The 14622-nt window shown below is 43.9% G+C and overlaps 1 protein-coding gene across 1 annotated transcript in view; it reads left to right on the plus strand.

Moving 5' to 3' along the window:
* DMRT1 (doublesex and mab-3 related transcription factor 1) overlaps positions 1-14622 on the plus strand; it is a 59301-nt gene that overhangs the window by 26436 nt on the left and 18243 nt on the right. Inside the window, exon 4 of the mRNA XM_054809967.1 lies at positions 7470-7632. Coding sequence (XP_054665942.1) covers positions 7470-7632 — 163 coding nt within the window. The remainder of the gene's footprint in view (positions 1-7469; positions 7633-14622) is intronic.

Genomic DNA, 14622 nt, shown 5'->3' on the forward strand with positions numbered 1-14622 from the left:
TCTCAGAGGCTGATCTGCAAGAAAGATTGTTATTGCTGGAAGAGTTACGAATCATGGCGTTTGCATACTGTTATGACAGCATAACATTGCACAAATAATCATAAAAAGTTTTAGTGAGAGCTAGGCTAGATAATATTTGATGGCAGTGGGTGCAGTGATGCTGAAGTTGTAAAACACTGTGTGGCACTGAAGATGGCTTGTCGTAAGGGGAACGAGCTCTTAGGTGCTGCGTGTGGTTAAACTTCGATTCTGTGCATGGAAGGTTACCAGCAAGGGAAGATCACAGAAATACAGCATTAAATGGAGAAGGATGAATTAGTTTCTCTGTCAAGCACAGTAAGGAGTTACAGTAGAGTTTCAAAGCATGATCCACAGAGAGGAATCAGACCCTGCTTACACCTTCAGGGGGTTTTGCTGGCAAACCTATGCAGGCTGACTCTCTCCAGAGGAAACACGTAGCTGTATCTACACAGAGGTTCTTGCTGGACTGCCTGTACTGACTGGGTTTATTTTTTACGTGCACAGGCTTTCTTAAAACAGTCTTCAAGTACAAGTGAGTCTGCTCATGTGACTGGTAGTACTATAACTGTTTTGATCAAGGTTTTTGATTTTTGCTGCTTTACCAAAATAATAGCTGTGCAGTGCCTGCTGTAACCAAATCAGTGCAGCTTGCTAAGCTGTGGGCCCACAGGAGGGTTTCTTTGTTAGTATAAGCCACCCATGTGCTCACTGGAAGACATCCTGGTTTAAACAGTGTAGACAAGACCCCTGCCTTTTCCAGACTCTGTTGGTAGAGTCTTGCTTGTCCTGGAATAACTACACACAAGTAACCACACAAGGAGAATTGCATACTTAAAGTAAGATAACTTCTGGATGCAGACAAGGCCTTGAGCAGCCCAGCTGTCTGCTGTTTCAGAATTTAGGGAGCAAGGGAGAAAAGCTGGGGAGGAAACATGTGAGTGTGTGTGGGATGGGATGAGGATTAATGCATCATTGAGCCTTGGCAAATAAACTGAATCACTGAATCTTTAATGTAGATTAATGTCAGATTTCATTAGTCTTTGTTCTTTGCAGAGGCTCGCGTACTTGAGTGGATTCATAGAGGTGCAATTTTTTTTTTTTTTTTAGATATTTCTGTGTAGGTTTTGTTCATTTATATACAATTATCCCAGAAGCGGTATCCATCATGATTAGATAAGCGTAATGAAGATGACAGTTTTGGTCGAGACCCCTTCAGTCATTTATATTCTGCTGCTTTTGCCAGCTCTAGGGCAGATAATCAGATGTGTCTGGTGTTGCACCTGAAGAAAAGACAAGCTTAGGTCAGGGAGGAAATGTAGCAAATATGGTGGTTACTGTGCATCTCTTTCACTCCAATTTTGTGTGAGCGTCTGCACTCTCCCTTGAAGCTCTCATAATTGTTTGTTACAACAGGAATTTATGTGCATTCAATCCAATTAACAGTTATGTGAGTTCACCAACATCACTGCTGCAAGTCAGAGCATGCTAGTATAACGTGAAAGTTGTTGCTTCTGAAACTGGTCTCACTGCAACCCACTTAGGGACAGCAACTGGAAAATGGTGGGGTGACTGCAGTCTTTCTTGCCACAACAAAAGTAAAACCTGGATGGACATGTCCAAATCTAATCAGGTTTCATTCTCCAAGCTGGCAGTGAAACTGCTCGTGTGTGACCGTCAGCATAAGGATAATTGGGACTCCTTGTGAGTTGGCATCCTCCCCAAAAAATGTTAAAACTCCTCTGGTTTCTAAGGCTGGACCATTAAAAATCTGCAAGATGAAGAATGTGCCCCCACACCTGGGGACCAGTGGCTGCGTTTTCCTTGTTACTCTGGTAACTCCAGGGGTCTGGCTTCAGAGAAAGGTTAAGGCTGGCCAGGAGGTTTTGGGCAAATTTCAGAATTTCATGTCACTTCTGTTTCATGCCGCGAGGTGTTCTCCCCCCCCCAACACCTTTTTTTTTTCTCTTCAGGTGCAGCTTGGCAAAACAATATTCTCACTTCCAAAACCTCAACTTTTTTGTTCTTTCCTTAAACCAGTTTAGAGCAAAAAACTGAAATACGTGTTGGTGAGAGTCAGACTGAGAAATTTTAACTAATTTTCTAATATGGGAATTACATTTACCATTTGGAAATGAAATAATTAGCATTGCTGAGGTAGAAAACTGTTTTTTAAAGATTTCTTAAAAAGTAGCAAACATATAAAACTATCTTTTACTAAATCCAGAAAAGTGTGGCTGTGATAGGCAGCTGGTAGTTTGAACTCTTAAGAGTAGCTGCTTGCTAGTAAAAAAGATTCCTCATTTCAACTTCCGCAACCTGTTTCTAGTTTCTGGCAGTTTTTCCTCCAATAAGTCTGGCTGCCTTACAGAAATGTGTGGTCTAACTCTCCAGAAATAGGTGTAAAGTGTGTGTGTGTAAATACATATGCATTGTGCAAGTCACCAAACACAATCCCAATTTTATGTGTAAGCAGCATATTATATACTGTATTCATAACATACCCTTCACACTACAGATTTATGCTAAAAGTATCCTAATGTTTCTGACAGCTCATGTGTGACATGAATGCAATCCATATTTCTTGGAGGAGCTAATCTAAGCGGTTTATTTTCCGATACTGCTGATAGGGCTATATCTCTAGGTGTCACCGCAGTTGAGATTCTGATGGTAACATATTGTTTATGGGTCACTGCCTTTGTCTAAAAGAATAGGTTGGAACAGAATAGCAAAGGTTAATTAAGTTTGTCTATCAAGGAGGGACAGATATAGATGTCTCTTGTATTTTCTGTGCTAGAATCAAAGTAAGTCAAGGCAGGTTATCATAGACTCGTTTTTTCCTCATGCTGGAAAATATGCTTAGCTGGTTTTAGGAACGAAACAAAGCCACCTTGGGCAGCACAAGTGCAGCAGTGGTGAGGGGTCAGCTCGTGGGCAGTAGCATTGCAAGGTGGGAGAGCAGCGGCAACCTTGGTTTGCAGCTGGGGAAACTGAGGCAGGGAAGTGTTAATTAACTTGCCCACAGTCATGCAGCCTGCAGGTGACAGAGTGGAGATTCCTGGTGTCTGGATTTCCACTCCAGTGCCCAGTGGATGCCTTCTCGCCTCATGCCAAAAACCGACCTGCGAATGCTGTTGTTTGCAATCAATGACATGTAAATGCAAAATGTAGTTTTATGCCCCCTAAAGCTGGATTTATTTTTAAGATCAAGGCAGAAGAGGAGGCCACATTAAAACTTGTAACAGAGTTTCTCATGTGTTTCCATAATTACTAGTTTTGTTTTAAGGCAGCTGTTGGTGAGTTGGGGTGAGACAGAGGGATGGAAAGCCTGGGTGAAGTGATTTGCCTGTTATCACGAGGCACACCAATGGCAGAACCAAAGGATAGTCCTTTGATCTCTTCTGTTGCTCTGAATTCTTTGCAACCCTTGTCACACAGGATTAGTATCTGTGACCTCCTCCTACTTGTCCTTTTTGGGAAAAAGCCCCATAGTCAGGATCAATTGCAAAATGTGAAGGTGCTGCTAGGAGTAACAGTGGCTTGCTCGCAAGGAGACTGCAGCTGCCAGCTTCTGCAAATAAAAGAATTACCTGGGTAATGTTTTGTCTGAATAAATAATCTGGGAAGGGCAGGACCATTTTCTAGTCTCTGAGGCTGGAAGGAGAAGTGAGCCACCACTTGTGTTTCCTTGCCTCTTTTCTGTCTCTGGTCTGGCCGCCGCCTCTTCTCGGCTCTTCCTCCATGAACAAGATGTGTAGAGGTTATGCAGATGCTGCCAGGAGCTTGGAAGGAGGAGCTGGGCTTTACATTGCTCTTCCACCAGCTGTTGAGAAAGCTTTTTTGCAGGAATGGTCTGAACTGATGCAGGAGCATTTTCTTTATGTTTCCTTTTTCTACATATTTTTTCTACATATTCTGTCACTGTTGAGCACTGCTGTAGGGCTGCACTGACTGTTGTGCTCAGTGATGGACAAATCGTGCTTCCAGCTTGCTTGTTTGTGGACAAGCTGTAGCTGCCTCTTGATTTCCCATATTGGCTTTACAAAGGAACAGGGAAAGAATTTCCACTGCATGCATGGTCTTTTAATCAGGCCATATTTATTTGTTCATGAGTTACAAGCATCCCACTGTTCCTTGCAGTACATCCTTTAAAGAGTTACTGAGTGTGCGCTGTGTTCTACAATTCAGGGTAACCCATAAGTGTTGAATAGGATGAATGTGCTTCTCCAACGATCTGTGCCTCCCACTGAAGTCAGTGAGGTACTTGGGGAATCGATCCTGCAGCTGGGGCAGGGTGCGAGCGATGCATGGCTGGAAGGGGATGCACTGTGAGCAGCTCGAGCGTCCAACTCGGGAGCTCAGCTTGCTCTCTGCAAAGGGCAAGTGCACATGCATCCCTTCCACGGTACTTCCTCACCTAAAATGTGCCTTGTTCTTACGGCGCGTAGCTTGTGGTGGTACAAATCAGAGTGGCTTGTGGGACCAACCCAGCCCTTGCTTATCTTGGCCTCGCTGTAGAGCTGGAAGGGGTGAGGGAGCCAGGAGGAGACACCAGAGGACCAGGCATCTCCTCCTGTGATCCCTGCATGACCCCAGCATTTCCCCAGGACAGGACCCAGGGAAGGATCCCAAACCTGGCACCTGGCTGCAGTGTTTGGAAGGCTGAACTGCCCCAGGTTAGAAATAATCCAAATATTCCAGGGCCTCCCCGAGGCTGTTTTTATCTCTGGGACCCCAAAACGTGCAAGGACTCTGCAGAGCTGCACGAGTTAATGCAGAGCAAATGCCCCTTCTCATGGGGTAATGATCTCCTAAGCCCCCATTTTAATGCAGCGCTAAGGTCAAGAATTTTTATGACTGGTTGTTTTTTTATTGTTACTGTAAAATAGGATTGCTAAGCGCTATAAAAAGGAAACCTTATGGTTCAGATTTACTGCACTGTGTATTCTAAACAGTTTAATAAAACAAAACCAAAAGCTTTTAGATTTTCTTCAGTGGTTAATACACAGCATATTCTTTGCAGAGCCAAGCCTCTGGCTGTCGGTCGAACTGTGGTTCATAGACTTGGTGTGGGTAATAAGATTATAAAACATGTCTCTTGCTAGCCAGCTACCACACACTAATAATAATAGTAGTAATAATTCATTGCATCCAGAGATTTTTAGGTGAGTTGGTTTTTTTAAGAAATGGAGAAAAACCCTAAAAAAAGGTTTGAAAGGAAACAGGTCACTGCATCCACTCTGCAGGGAGAGGAAACATGCATGTGATCATTTCAGTGCCAGGGAGTGATCCCTCCATTTTGTTACAGCTGAAATAGTGCTGTCTCCTGCAGGCAACCTTTCCTCAGTTGTATGCACGCAAACGTGTGCTTGCACAAGGGAGAGGTGGAGATTTGAGGACATCAGCCCTGCCCCACCAAGGGAAGGAAGACGGTGTGTGCAAAACAGCAGGCAGAGAGGAGTTTGCTAACTTTTTTTTCCCGGTACTTCTAGAGCTGTTGAGCTCTGCAGATGTGCAGATTCAAAATGGCCTTTGGACCGAGCTTTTGGGCAGTTTGTGTTGCCAATCCATAATTCCAGGGGTTTGTTGAGGGAGTCTGTGCAAAGCACAGATGTTTGTTTCCAAGAGGAGACTGCATTTTTTTCAGAACAGCAGAGGAGACATCGGTGGCTCTTCTGAGTTGAAGCTTTCTTGGGATGACACATTAAATTTCTTTAAGAGCAATTTACTAATCACGGATGAAGCTTCAGTGCATGTTGAACTTTCTCTGTATGCATAGGGTGCAGATGGTAGAACAATCACCTCTTAAGCATTGCTTTGATTTATAATAGAAAAACTTGTAACTTTAACAGACTGTGTCCTGCTGATCCCTCAGTACATGTGCAAATACGTGTGACTGTGCTGCTGTCAGAAGATGGGCAGAGGTGCACTTCGCTTCCTGTAAAGAGCCACTGCTCTTTCTTGGCACTTAATCTTGCTGCAAACCTGGCTCCACACGGAAAGCAGGATGTTGCAGTCTCTCAGAGAGCACCAGCAGGATTTTATGCAACTCGGGCCACATTATTTCCAGCTAGGCATACTAAAATGAATATATTGAATTTTTAAGGGTACCTCTGGAAAACAAGGGGTGACTGCGTTCTGGCTGTTTCACTGGGAGGTGCCGGTGGCTCCTTCTGCCAGGACCAGACCCTGGGGGTCTGCTGGTGCAGGGTTCACAGCAGGTTCACCCCCTGCCTTTACTGCTCCCCAGCTCTGAGCTTTGCAGCCTGGGAAGGCTGACGAGCAGGGCTTGACACCTGGCTGTTGGGAACCCAAGGGAACTGCAGTGGAGCAGGCAGAGCTCCTCCCACCGAGGTGAGACACAGCTGAAAAGGCTGTCAAGCACTTCTGCTTGCAAAGATGTTGTCTCATGGTATAGCTGGACATGCATTACTGCTGACACTACTACCTTTATACCTGGTACAAAACTGTTGTACTTTTTCTCTGCCTGAAAGCTTTCCATCTTACGATCATTCACTGTCCAGCAGACCTATGGAGACCACATAGTGTTACCTTTCTTGTTGAAAATCCTAACCTTGTGTAGTGTTTGGCTGCATTTTTGGGAGCACTGTAGCTACGTTACATAGGGCTTTGGAACAAATAATAGTAGATGGTAGTTCTCTCATAAAAAAGCATTATTGCCTCTCTGGGGAGATCAGTTTGGATTATTTCAGATCATTGGAGTAGGATAAACTTTGATTTCTGAGTGCTGCCAACTTTGCTGCAGGCTGTGGGAGGGAGAAGGGTTTTCTGGTGGACACCATGCTGACACAGTGGACCTGCTGGCTGGTGTCCAGCTGTGGCTCCATTGCAGGCTTCCCATGTAGTCTGTCCACAACTTGGTTTCCCTCTCACTGGGTTGTAAGAAAAGTGATGTGTTTGTGTGCGTGTGTCACTGCTCAGTGTGTCCTGAGTGAATCAGTCAGTAGGACTGTTGTCCTTAGCCACCCCGTAGGTCTCTGGCAGAGTAGTTACCACCAGTGTGAGGCAGGTTAGTCTCTGGGGAAGTGTAGGGACTGGATACGTGCAGTTGAAGGAGTCTGGAAAGGTTCCTGTGGTGGTGTCTGTGCTGTAAGCAGGGGACTTGCCAGGAACCTCCTTGCGATGAAGGGTACATGCTTGTGTGCCAGATGCAGCTTCACCTGAGGTAAGACAAATGAGCCATAGATATGCCAGTGCTGCTTGCTGCTGCTAGGTCACATCCTGTACGATGCCAGCTCACCTGTAGCTGAGCAGTGTGGGCATGCTGTGAGCCAACCAAAGCAAAAACCCCAGGGCAGTGTGTCAGGACTTCACTTCCCATCCACCCCCCATGACATCCTTCAAAGCCGTGTGCATAGGGGGCAGTGGGGTGCCCACATGGTGCTGGGGCTCAGCTTTCACAGGCTGGTGTTTGCTTCTGTCTTCGACAGGTGAAGGGCATGGAGAGCCACCACACCGTCAGCTCCCAGTACCGCATGTGCTCCTACTACCCACCTGCTTCCTACCTGGGACAGGGGGTTGGTGCTTCCACGTGCCTCCCCCAAATCCTGACCTCTGAGGACATCCCCTCCTACTCAGAGTCAAAAGCGAGAGGTAAGTGCTCCCACTGGGGCATCTGGGACCGCACTGATTGCGGCAGGCACCCAGAAGATGGGGGTGTCAATGGGAAGGAAGCTAGACATCAGAAAGAAGGTGTTACAAGATGGTGGCTAGTTTTTGGAAGGTTTGTTGTGTGGTGGCAATATAGTGTTGTTACTGTACAGTAGTACAAGTATGTACTTCAGAAGTCTCCTGGTTCAGGAGTGCAGTTAGTCAGTACCTTTCTGCTCCTGTGTATGTCTCTTAAGTTGTATGAAGAGTCACTTGAGGTGCTCACCACCCAACTGTATCACAAGAACAGAGAATTATCTTTGCCTTAACCAAAGAATTACCTTCCCTCTCCTTTCTTCTCAGAATTACTGTCCATGATTTTTTCCACAGGCCTCCCTTCTCTTCTGTCTGAACCACGTGTGGGAACTATTCCTGTATCCCAACCATGTTATGAGACCCTTTGCAGATTTGCTTCCTCATTTGCTTTCACATGTCACACCATATTATTTAATTCAAAACTATTGCAGATAAATTTGTCTTTTCACATGCAGTGTTTCTTGGCTGTCCTAAGGATTACTGTAATCTGCAATAATTTCCAGGAAGGCATTGCTGAATTTACACTGTGGTTTTGACAATGTTTTTCTTGCTTCCTTGTTCCTTGCTCTGGCAGCAGGTAGTGTGCACACGCAGGCGTGAACATGGCCCTGCTGGAGCAGACCAAACTCTGCCTAGCTGCTTCCCTGTCCCTGGAATGGGACAGTAACAGATGACAGAGAAATGAGAAGAGAAACAGAGAAAGAGTAGGGTGATCCTACTAGATATATCCCAAATCCTCACACTCCTACACCATTCAAAGGTGTCCTGAGCTGTTGATTGCCTCTGAACCATTGATTTCAGTTATCAGCAGGAGATCTGCACTTCATGAATTGAGCCAACCCTTCTGTAAGCTTTTCACGCTTTTTGTCTCTCTGTAGCAGTGGATTTGGCAGGTTAATTTTGTGTGGTCTGTGGAAAGTATTTCCTTTTGTTTACTTCACACCTGCCAAATTTTTGTGCATGGTTTGTTGTTTGGGGTTTTTTTTTTGCACAGAGTGACACCACTGGCAGCACCCTCCATCCTCATTTGCTTCTCTGGTGCACTTACACATTGAAATTAATCTTCTCTTCTTTGTACCTGATGGAAGTATGTATGTTGTATAGGTTCCATAATTGTTTTCAGTCATGGCCTTTCTGTGGCTCATCTCCTGGTGTCTGTTGCATTTTTTAATGGTGAAAAATAATGGTATTTTTGTCATGACAGAACCTTAAGGATTCAAATGAAGTTTTGGAAGGTGAGGTACGTATAAAGTCATACCTGTGGCTGGTGTAAATCAGCCCTAAGCCCTTGAATTCAGTAGCTCCAGAATGATTTATGCTGAGGAGGTGTCTGCTCTTTCGTAGTGGCTGTTTTCTGAAAGTCTTCCAACTAACAATGACGTATCAGATAGGTGAAGAAACAACACCAATGAAAGTGGTGCAGTGAAACTCTAGACTTTTTCTCCTTCTCCAGTAGTTTTAAATGGCTTAGAGAAATCAGTGATCCTTGGTTCATTTTCCTTCTCTTTTCTTCAATTTTATTTTCTTCCCTCTTTTCTGACCACCATTGAACAGTGACGTCTTCCGTTCTGCCCATTGGTCGGAGAAGCAGTTGGCTTTATGCTCAACTGCGGTTGACACTTTTTCTTGCATCCATCACTACTAACTCACTAAGAAGTCTTACCAGTCGAGTGTTCTTACGAATAGACAAAAGACCTTACACCCTTTGTTCCCAAATGCACTTCAGTAATTTTTCATCACTCTAGAAAAAGTTGTGCGTAATGTGCCACTGATTTTTAAACTGCATAAATACTGTATTTTCAATAATCCCTGACTGCTTCTCCAGACAGTATTCCACACACAGATATTGTTCCCTAAGTTACACCATCAATCAGAAACCGACAAGCAGTGAGATGTAATTTACTGAAATCAAACAGCATTTTCCAGACTCTGAAGAAGTGTTTTTCCATAGCAGGGAGCTAGTGGGTGAAAGCGGCACCAGTATTTTTGTGAGAAACTCGAACATGTGAGCAGGACTCTACCCGTTTCATGGGCTGCTTCTTTTTTTGTTATGCCTGTTTTTGGAGGAGATGACTGCTTTTACTTTTTCCATCTACAGACAAAATAATATTCTCAAGCTGTTAGTTGATGGTTTACACTCCCACGACATTTTTCTTCCAGTGCTTTTCACAGTCCTCGGAGGGTTTGAGGGGTTTGCCTCTTTATTGTCATCTGTGTGAATGCTGAGTCAGCCAGCGAGCTGTGAGCAATATTAAAGACGGTGGTCCATTCACCCAAAGTACTGACTGCCCATGCTGCAAGCGTTGTCACTTACAAAAGACACATTCTCACGTGTTTCCCCATTGATTGTTGGGCTGAACTGTCTGTACTGGTAGCATGTTTCTGCAAGGTTAGTGATTGCTACTTGTTAAGGACAGCACTAGTGCATGTTCTAGATGAGCAAGTCATATTTTACTCTTTACTTCCTTTTCTACGGTTGAAATGGTAACCATGCTTAGAGCCCTGTTTTCTTTCTAAGAGTACATGCTCATAGATTTTAGGTCCAGAAGGGAACATTAGGGTCATCTAGCCTTACTTGCAGTATAATGCAGACTGTAAAACTTCACCTGATAACTCCTGCAGCAAGCCCATAACTGTTTAAGATCTATGTGAAGACTTGTGTGTTGTTAATCCAGAAATTTTACAGGAAGGTGACAGCGCATATAGAAGAGCAACAGGTCAAAATAAAAAAACTCATCTTACAGCCAAATTTTCAAAACACCAGAAACCTGTATCTCTAACAAAAATGGTAAATTCCCAGCCACAAGTCAGAGATGGTCTTAGAACACAGGCAGTCTGTTACCCACACTTCAGTTGTAACTTCAGCTTTATAGAGGTTTTGCCAGTTCATATATTATCTCAGTTAGTATTTCAGGCAGACTATTTAATTAATTTTGTTCTGCTAAGTTAACTGCCTGCTCAGACCAGTTATGTTGAAAGGAAGGAGAGATGAGCTAGCAGACCACTGATTTACACTTTCTTTGTTTTTATGAATGATGTGAAGTTCTCAGGAAGCTTCTGACATTTGTACATGAGCTCGTACCATGTTACAGTGTGTTGCATATAGTAATGGGCTGACATTTTCTGAATGGCAAAACACGATCAGTCAACCTCCTTGCAGTTTGAAGTGGTTCTAAGTAAACTGGTTTTGCTTCCAACTAAGCACAGCTGCTCCAGCTGAAACTGGAAAAAATGGGTAGAAAGAGAAGAGGAACCAGTGATAAATAGCAAAAAGATGTTTTCAGAGAGCTGTCTTAGATCACGAGGTTGTAAGCTTTATAGAATCATTTCTAGATGGAGGAGGGATTTTGTATTCTGTACTTTCAAATGATTTTTCCTCTCCTTTTTTCTACTTTCGTTGCTAGGCTTTTAGAATACTAACAATAAGAGGAAAAGATGTATGAGAGGTTGTTATCAATCCCTGTGCTTTCAAAGCATACTTTAAAACGTGTCTTTCTTTCGGAAGAAGCCAAGCTGAGAGATCCTTGTGCAAGAAGCGGAGGAATGAGAATGCATCGTAACAGGGTATTTCATCTCCAAGAGCCAAGTGCCTTATTCCCATTGATGGCTGTGGGACAGGTGCTTTTTTGTTGGTTGGTTTTTTGAAATGGGGCTTTTTCAGTATTGGATCAGTGCCTGGAATTTGCATAGTATCTTCCACTGGTTTTTATTCAGGCCGCTCCTGTGCTTAGATTTGTGAAATACCTACACAAGACCTTGGCTTGAGAGAGCAAGAAAGCACATGCTTGGATCAGGACTGGGTGCCTTGCTCTGTGTCCTCTTTCCACTGAGTAAAAGTTAAGCATTTGCTTGTCTGTATGGGAGTAGTTTCCAAGTTTGAGACAGTGTCAGAAAAGTTTAGCTTTTGAATAGAGGTATGCAAAGGAAAAAACATCCCTCTATTTGTAGACACCTTTGATTTTAAATTAGCTATCTTATTTTAAAGTCAGCATGGAATAAAAGCTTCTCCTTGTCACTATTATGTGAAATGTTGAGCTAATTATTCTGTGTGTCTGTGCCCATGGTGAAGGAGATGGCTTGCATTTAAAATGTTGCTGTGGCTGCTGAATGGATTTGAATTCTTGTTTTTGTGTCCGAGTGTCAGGATAGCTGGAAACACAAGTAATGAAGCACTGGAGCAGTGCTGTAATTGCAGCTTAAACATAAAGCAGGAACCTGAAACTCCTCCCAAACACAAATGAGAACAACTGATATAAGGTATTCATTTTGATATGGCAAATGTCAACAGTTTTGTTTAAATCAGCAAACAGCATTTTTCCAAAGGACAACATTTCTGCTAATAGGGTTTTTTTGTTAGCAGAACAGCTTCCAACATTTTTGAAACACTTTCCCAAGAGTCAGTCCTGTCTAGAAGTTAAATAACTGGTATCCCTAGTTTTATAGATGTGGAAGTCAATGCAGCACAGACTTTTCCAGGGTCTGCATTTAAAGTCTCATTCTTCTGTCTCTCTGCTTGGACGCTGTATGGAAAACAGTGCTGAGCCCTTGGAGGAACCCACCCAGACTACGCAGCAGCTCTGCAAAGAGTCTCTTCCAGTGGTTTTGCAATCAAGGGCTAGTTGGAAACAGTCTCCTTGCTTGAGACAAAAAGTTTCATTTTAGCAAAAGCATTGGTGGAATGCGAAGAATGCTGTGTGCCAGAAACGCACACATGAAGTCGGATGTTTCTTTCAGACTGGGTTACGACATGCCAAAGTTATGTCCCTTTTTTGAGGTTTCCTACCTATAGTATTTTTGCATGAACCCTTGAAATGCTGTGCAAGATAAGAGAAACACTCCAGAGCCACAGGTGGCACCTGGTTGTAAGATCAGAGCGATCAGGGAGTCCTGGTATGCAAAGGGTCTTTGAGACCATGTCCTTGAACTTGAACTGTTTTCTGCAAGCGTTCAAGTTACACAAATGGCACTGCAACAAAGCAGGCTGGTTTGGTATGGCTAAGAAATTACCCCAAAGATCAGAAAAAAGCCTTGCATCTGTTTGCTCTTTATTTGCAGCCAGCTGAGAAGATGCACTGACAGAGCTATGCTAATAAAGCACTTAGGAAGCGGGGCACAATAGTAGAAAATAGCCCAGATTCCCCTTCATCAGTGGGCTAGAAACAGTCTGCATAAGCTAAAGAGTAGCTGTTTCAGTAGTCCCAGGGGGTCCAGGTGTTGTCAAGTATGAGATGTACCACTTCTTTTCTACACAATTCTTCAGCAGAGCACGAGCATTCTCCAAATGCAACCTTTATGTTAACGCTCACTCAAAAGCACACAGAAATAAAATAATACGTGCAGCAGAGCAACTTGTCATTGGGCAATTGCAGAATTACAGGTTTGATTTATGAGTTTTGCTGATTCATGCTAGGGCAGCTGATGAGCCCTCACTGTTTGCTCTGGGGGAAGCTACTGGTCCTGCCACAGGACCAGCTGAACAAGAGGTATTTTTGATGTTTTTCCCCAAAATCTGTTTTTGTAGAAATGCAGATATTTCTAGACTGAGGACTTAGCATCCTCTAGGAGGAATGCTAAGCTCTCATGAAAACTGCATGAACGCTTTCATTTGTCGGCACCCTAGCAAGAGAGAGTGGGACAGCCTGAACCCTCAGTGGGACCCCATCCACCTACACCAGCAAAACCACATCCACCCAGAAGGGGGTCAGCCCAGACAGTTGCTAAGCAGTGGAAAAAAGGTGTTTTTTCATGGGATGTGTTTATAGATGCTGTAATATTTTGTATGGATCAAAGAGTGCAGGGTTTTTTAAAATTCAGGCCTGCTTTTTGGTAAGTGTTGCAGGCAGTGGGTGGGTAAAACAAGGATTTAAGGAAAGTTCTTCTATTCTGAGGAAAATTAAATCAACAATACAGTGGGCCATGACAGGTACAGATCCAAAGCAATAAATTTAAACCCACTATCAAAATCTCTATTTTTCTGAGTTTTCTTCTATGAAAGGAAGTTCCTGGTGTCCCATCGCTCCCAGTCTGAAAACAACTGGTTTTGATGTGCACCCTTCACTCTTGCTGGCCTTCACTGAGGGTGCAGCAGAGAGCAGGGTGGTGGGGCGAGTGATGCCACCTTGACAGCACGCTGCAGAGCATGTGTAGCAGTGCTGGGCATCAGCATCTCTCTGCAATCCCCTGCCAGGGTGCTGTCCTGGGATAAGTAACGGCTCTGCTTGCTTTCCCCGGACACCTTCCCTCTTTTCCTTTATGTTGTCTAATGGAGGGAGGTTTCTTCTCAATCCCTTCTGCAGTTAAGGGCATTTTAGAGCCACAGGTCAGAGACACTGCACCCCTTCTGCCTGTTTGAGCTGCTCTTTGTGTGGGATAGAGGATGTTACTACAGCTGGTGAGGCTGTGTGGGTTTTTCATCACACTTAAAGGATGTTGGATACTTCCCTGAAAAAATCAACACCGTCAGCTGAGCTGCTTTCCTTGACACTCTGATTTTATTACCTCTGGATACAGAACTTTTCCCACTACAAGCAGAAGTTGATAGAAATCATTAATAGTATAACAAACATTACCGTTAAGTGATAAATGAAGACATCTTGTCAGGACAGTGGTGATAACAGCGTGCTTATGCAGGCATGATTTATAATTCTAACAGTCATACTGCTCACCTCTTTGCTTTGCTTTAACGTGCAGTTGCATCCATGTAGCTTGGCTCATTAAGAGAGAACTCACTCCATATTCAGCTGTAATCTTTTCTGTCCGTGAGGGTCTGTGTGGGGCATCTCAGAGTTCACACCAGATTTGCAGCTCACATGAGAGTCTCTGGCTGAGCTAATCTTCTGCAGCCTCTTCTGCTTATAAAGCAACCCTCTGCAGATTGTGAGAAACTCTAGCAAAAGA

The sequence above is a fragment of the Grus americana genome, chromosome Z (assembly GCF_028858705.1).
Source record: "Grus americana isolate bGruAme1 chromosome Z, bGruAme1.mat, whole genome shotgun sequence".
In the NCBI taxonomy this organism is placed as follows: Eukaryota; Metazoa; Chordata; class Aves; order Gruiformes; family Gruidae; genus Grus; species Grus americana.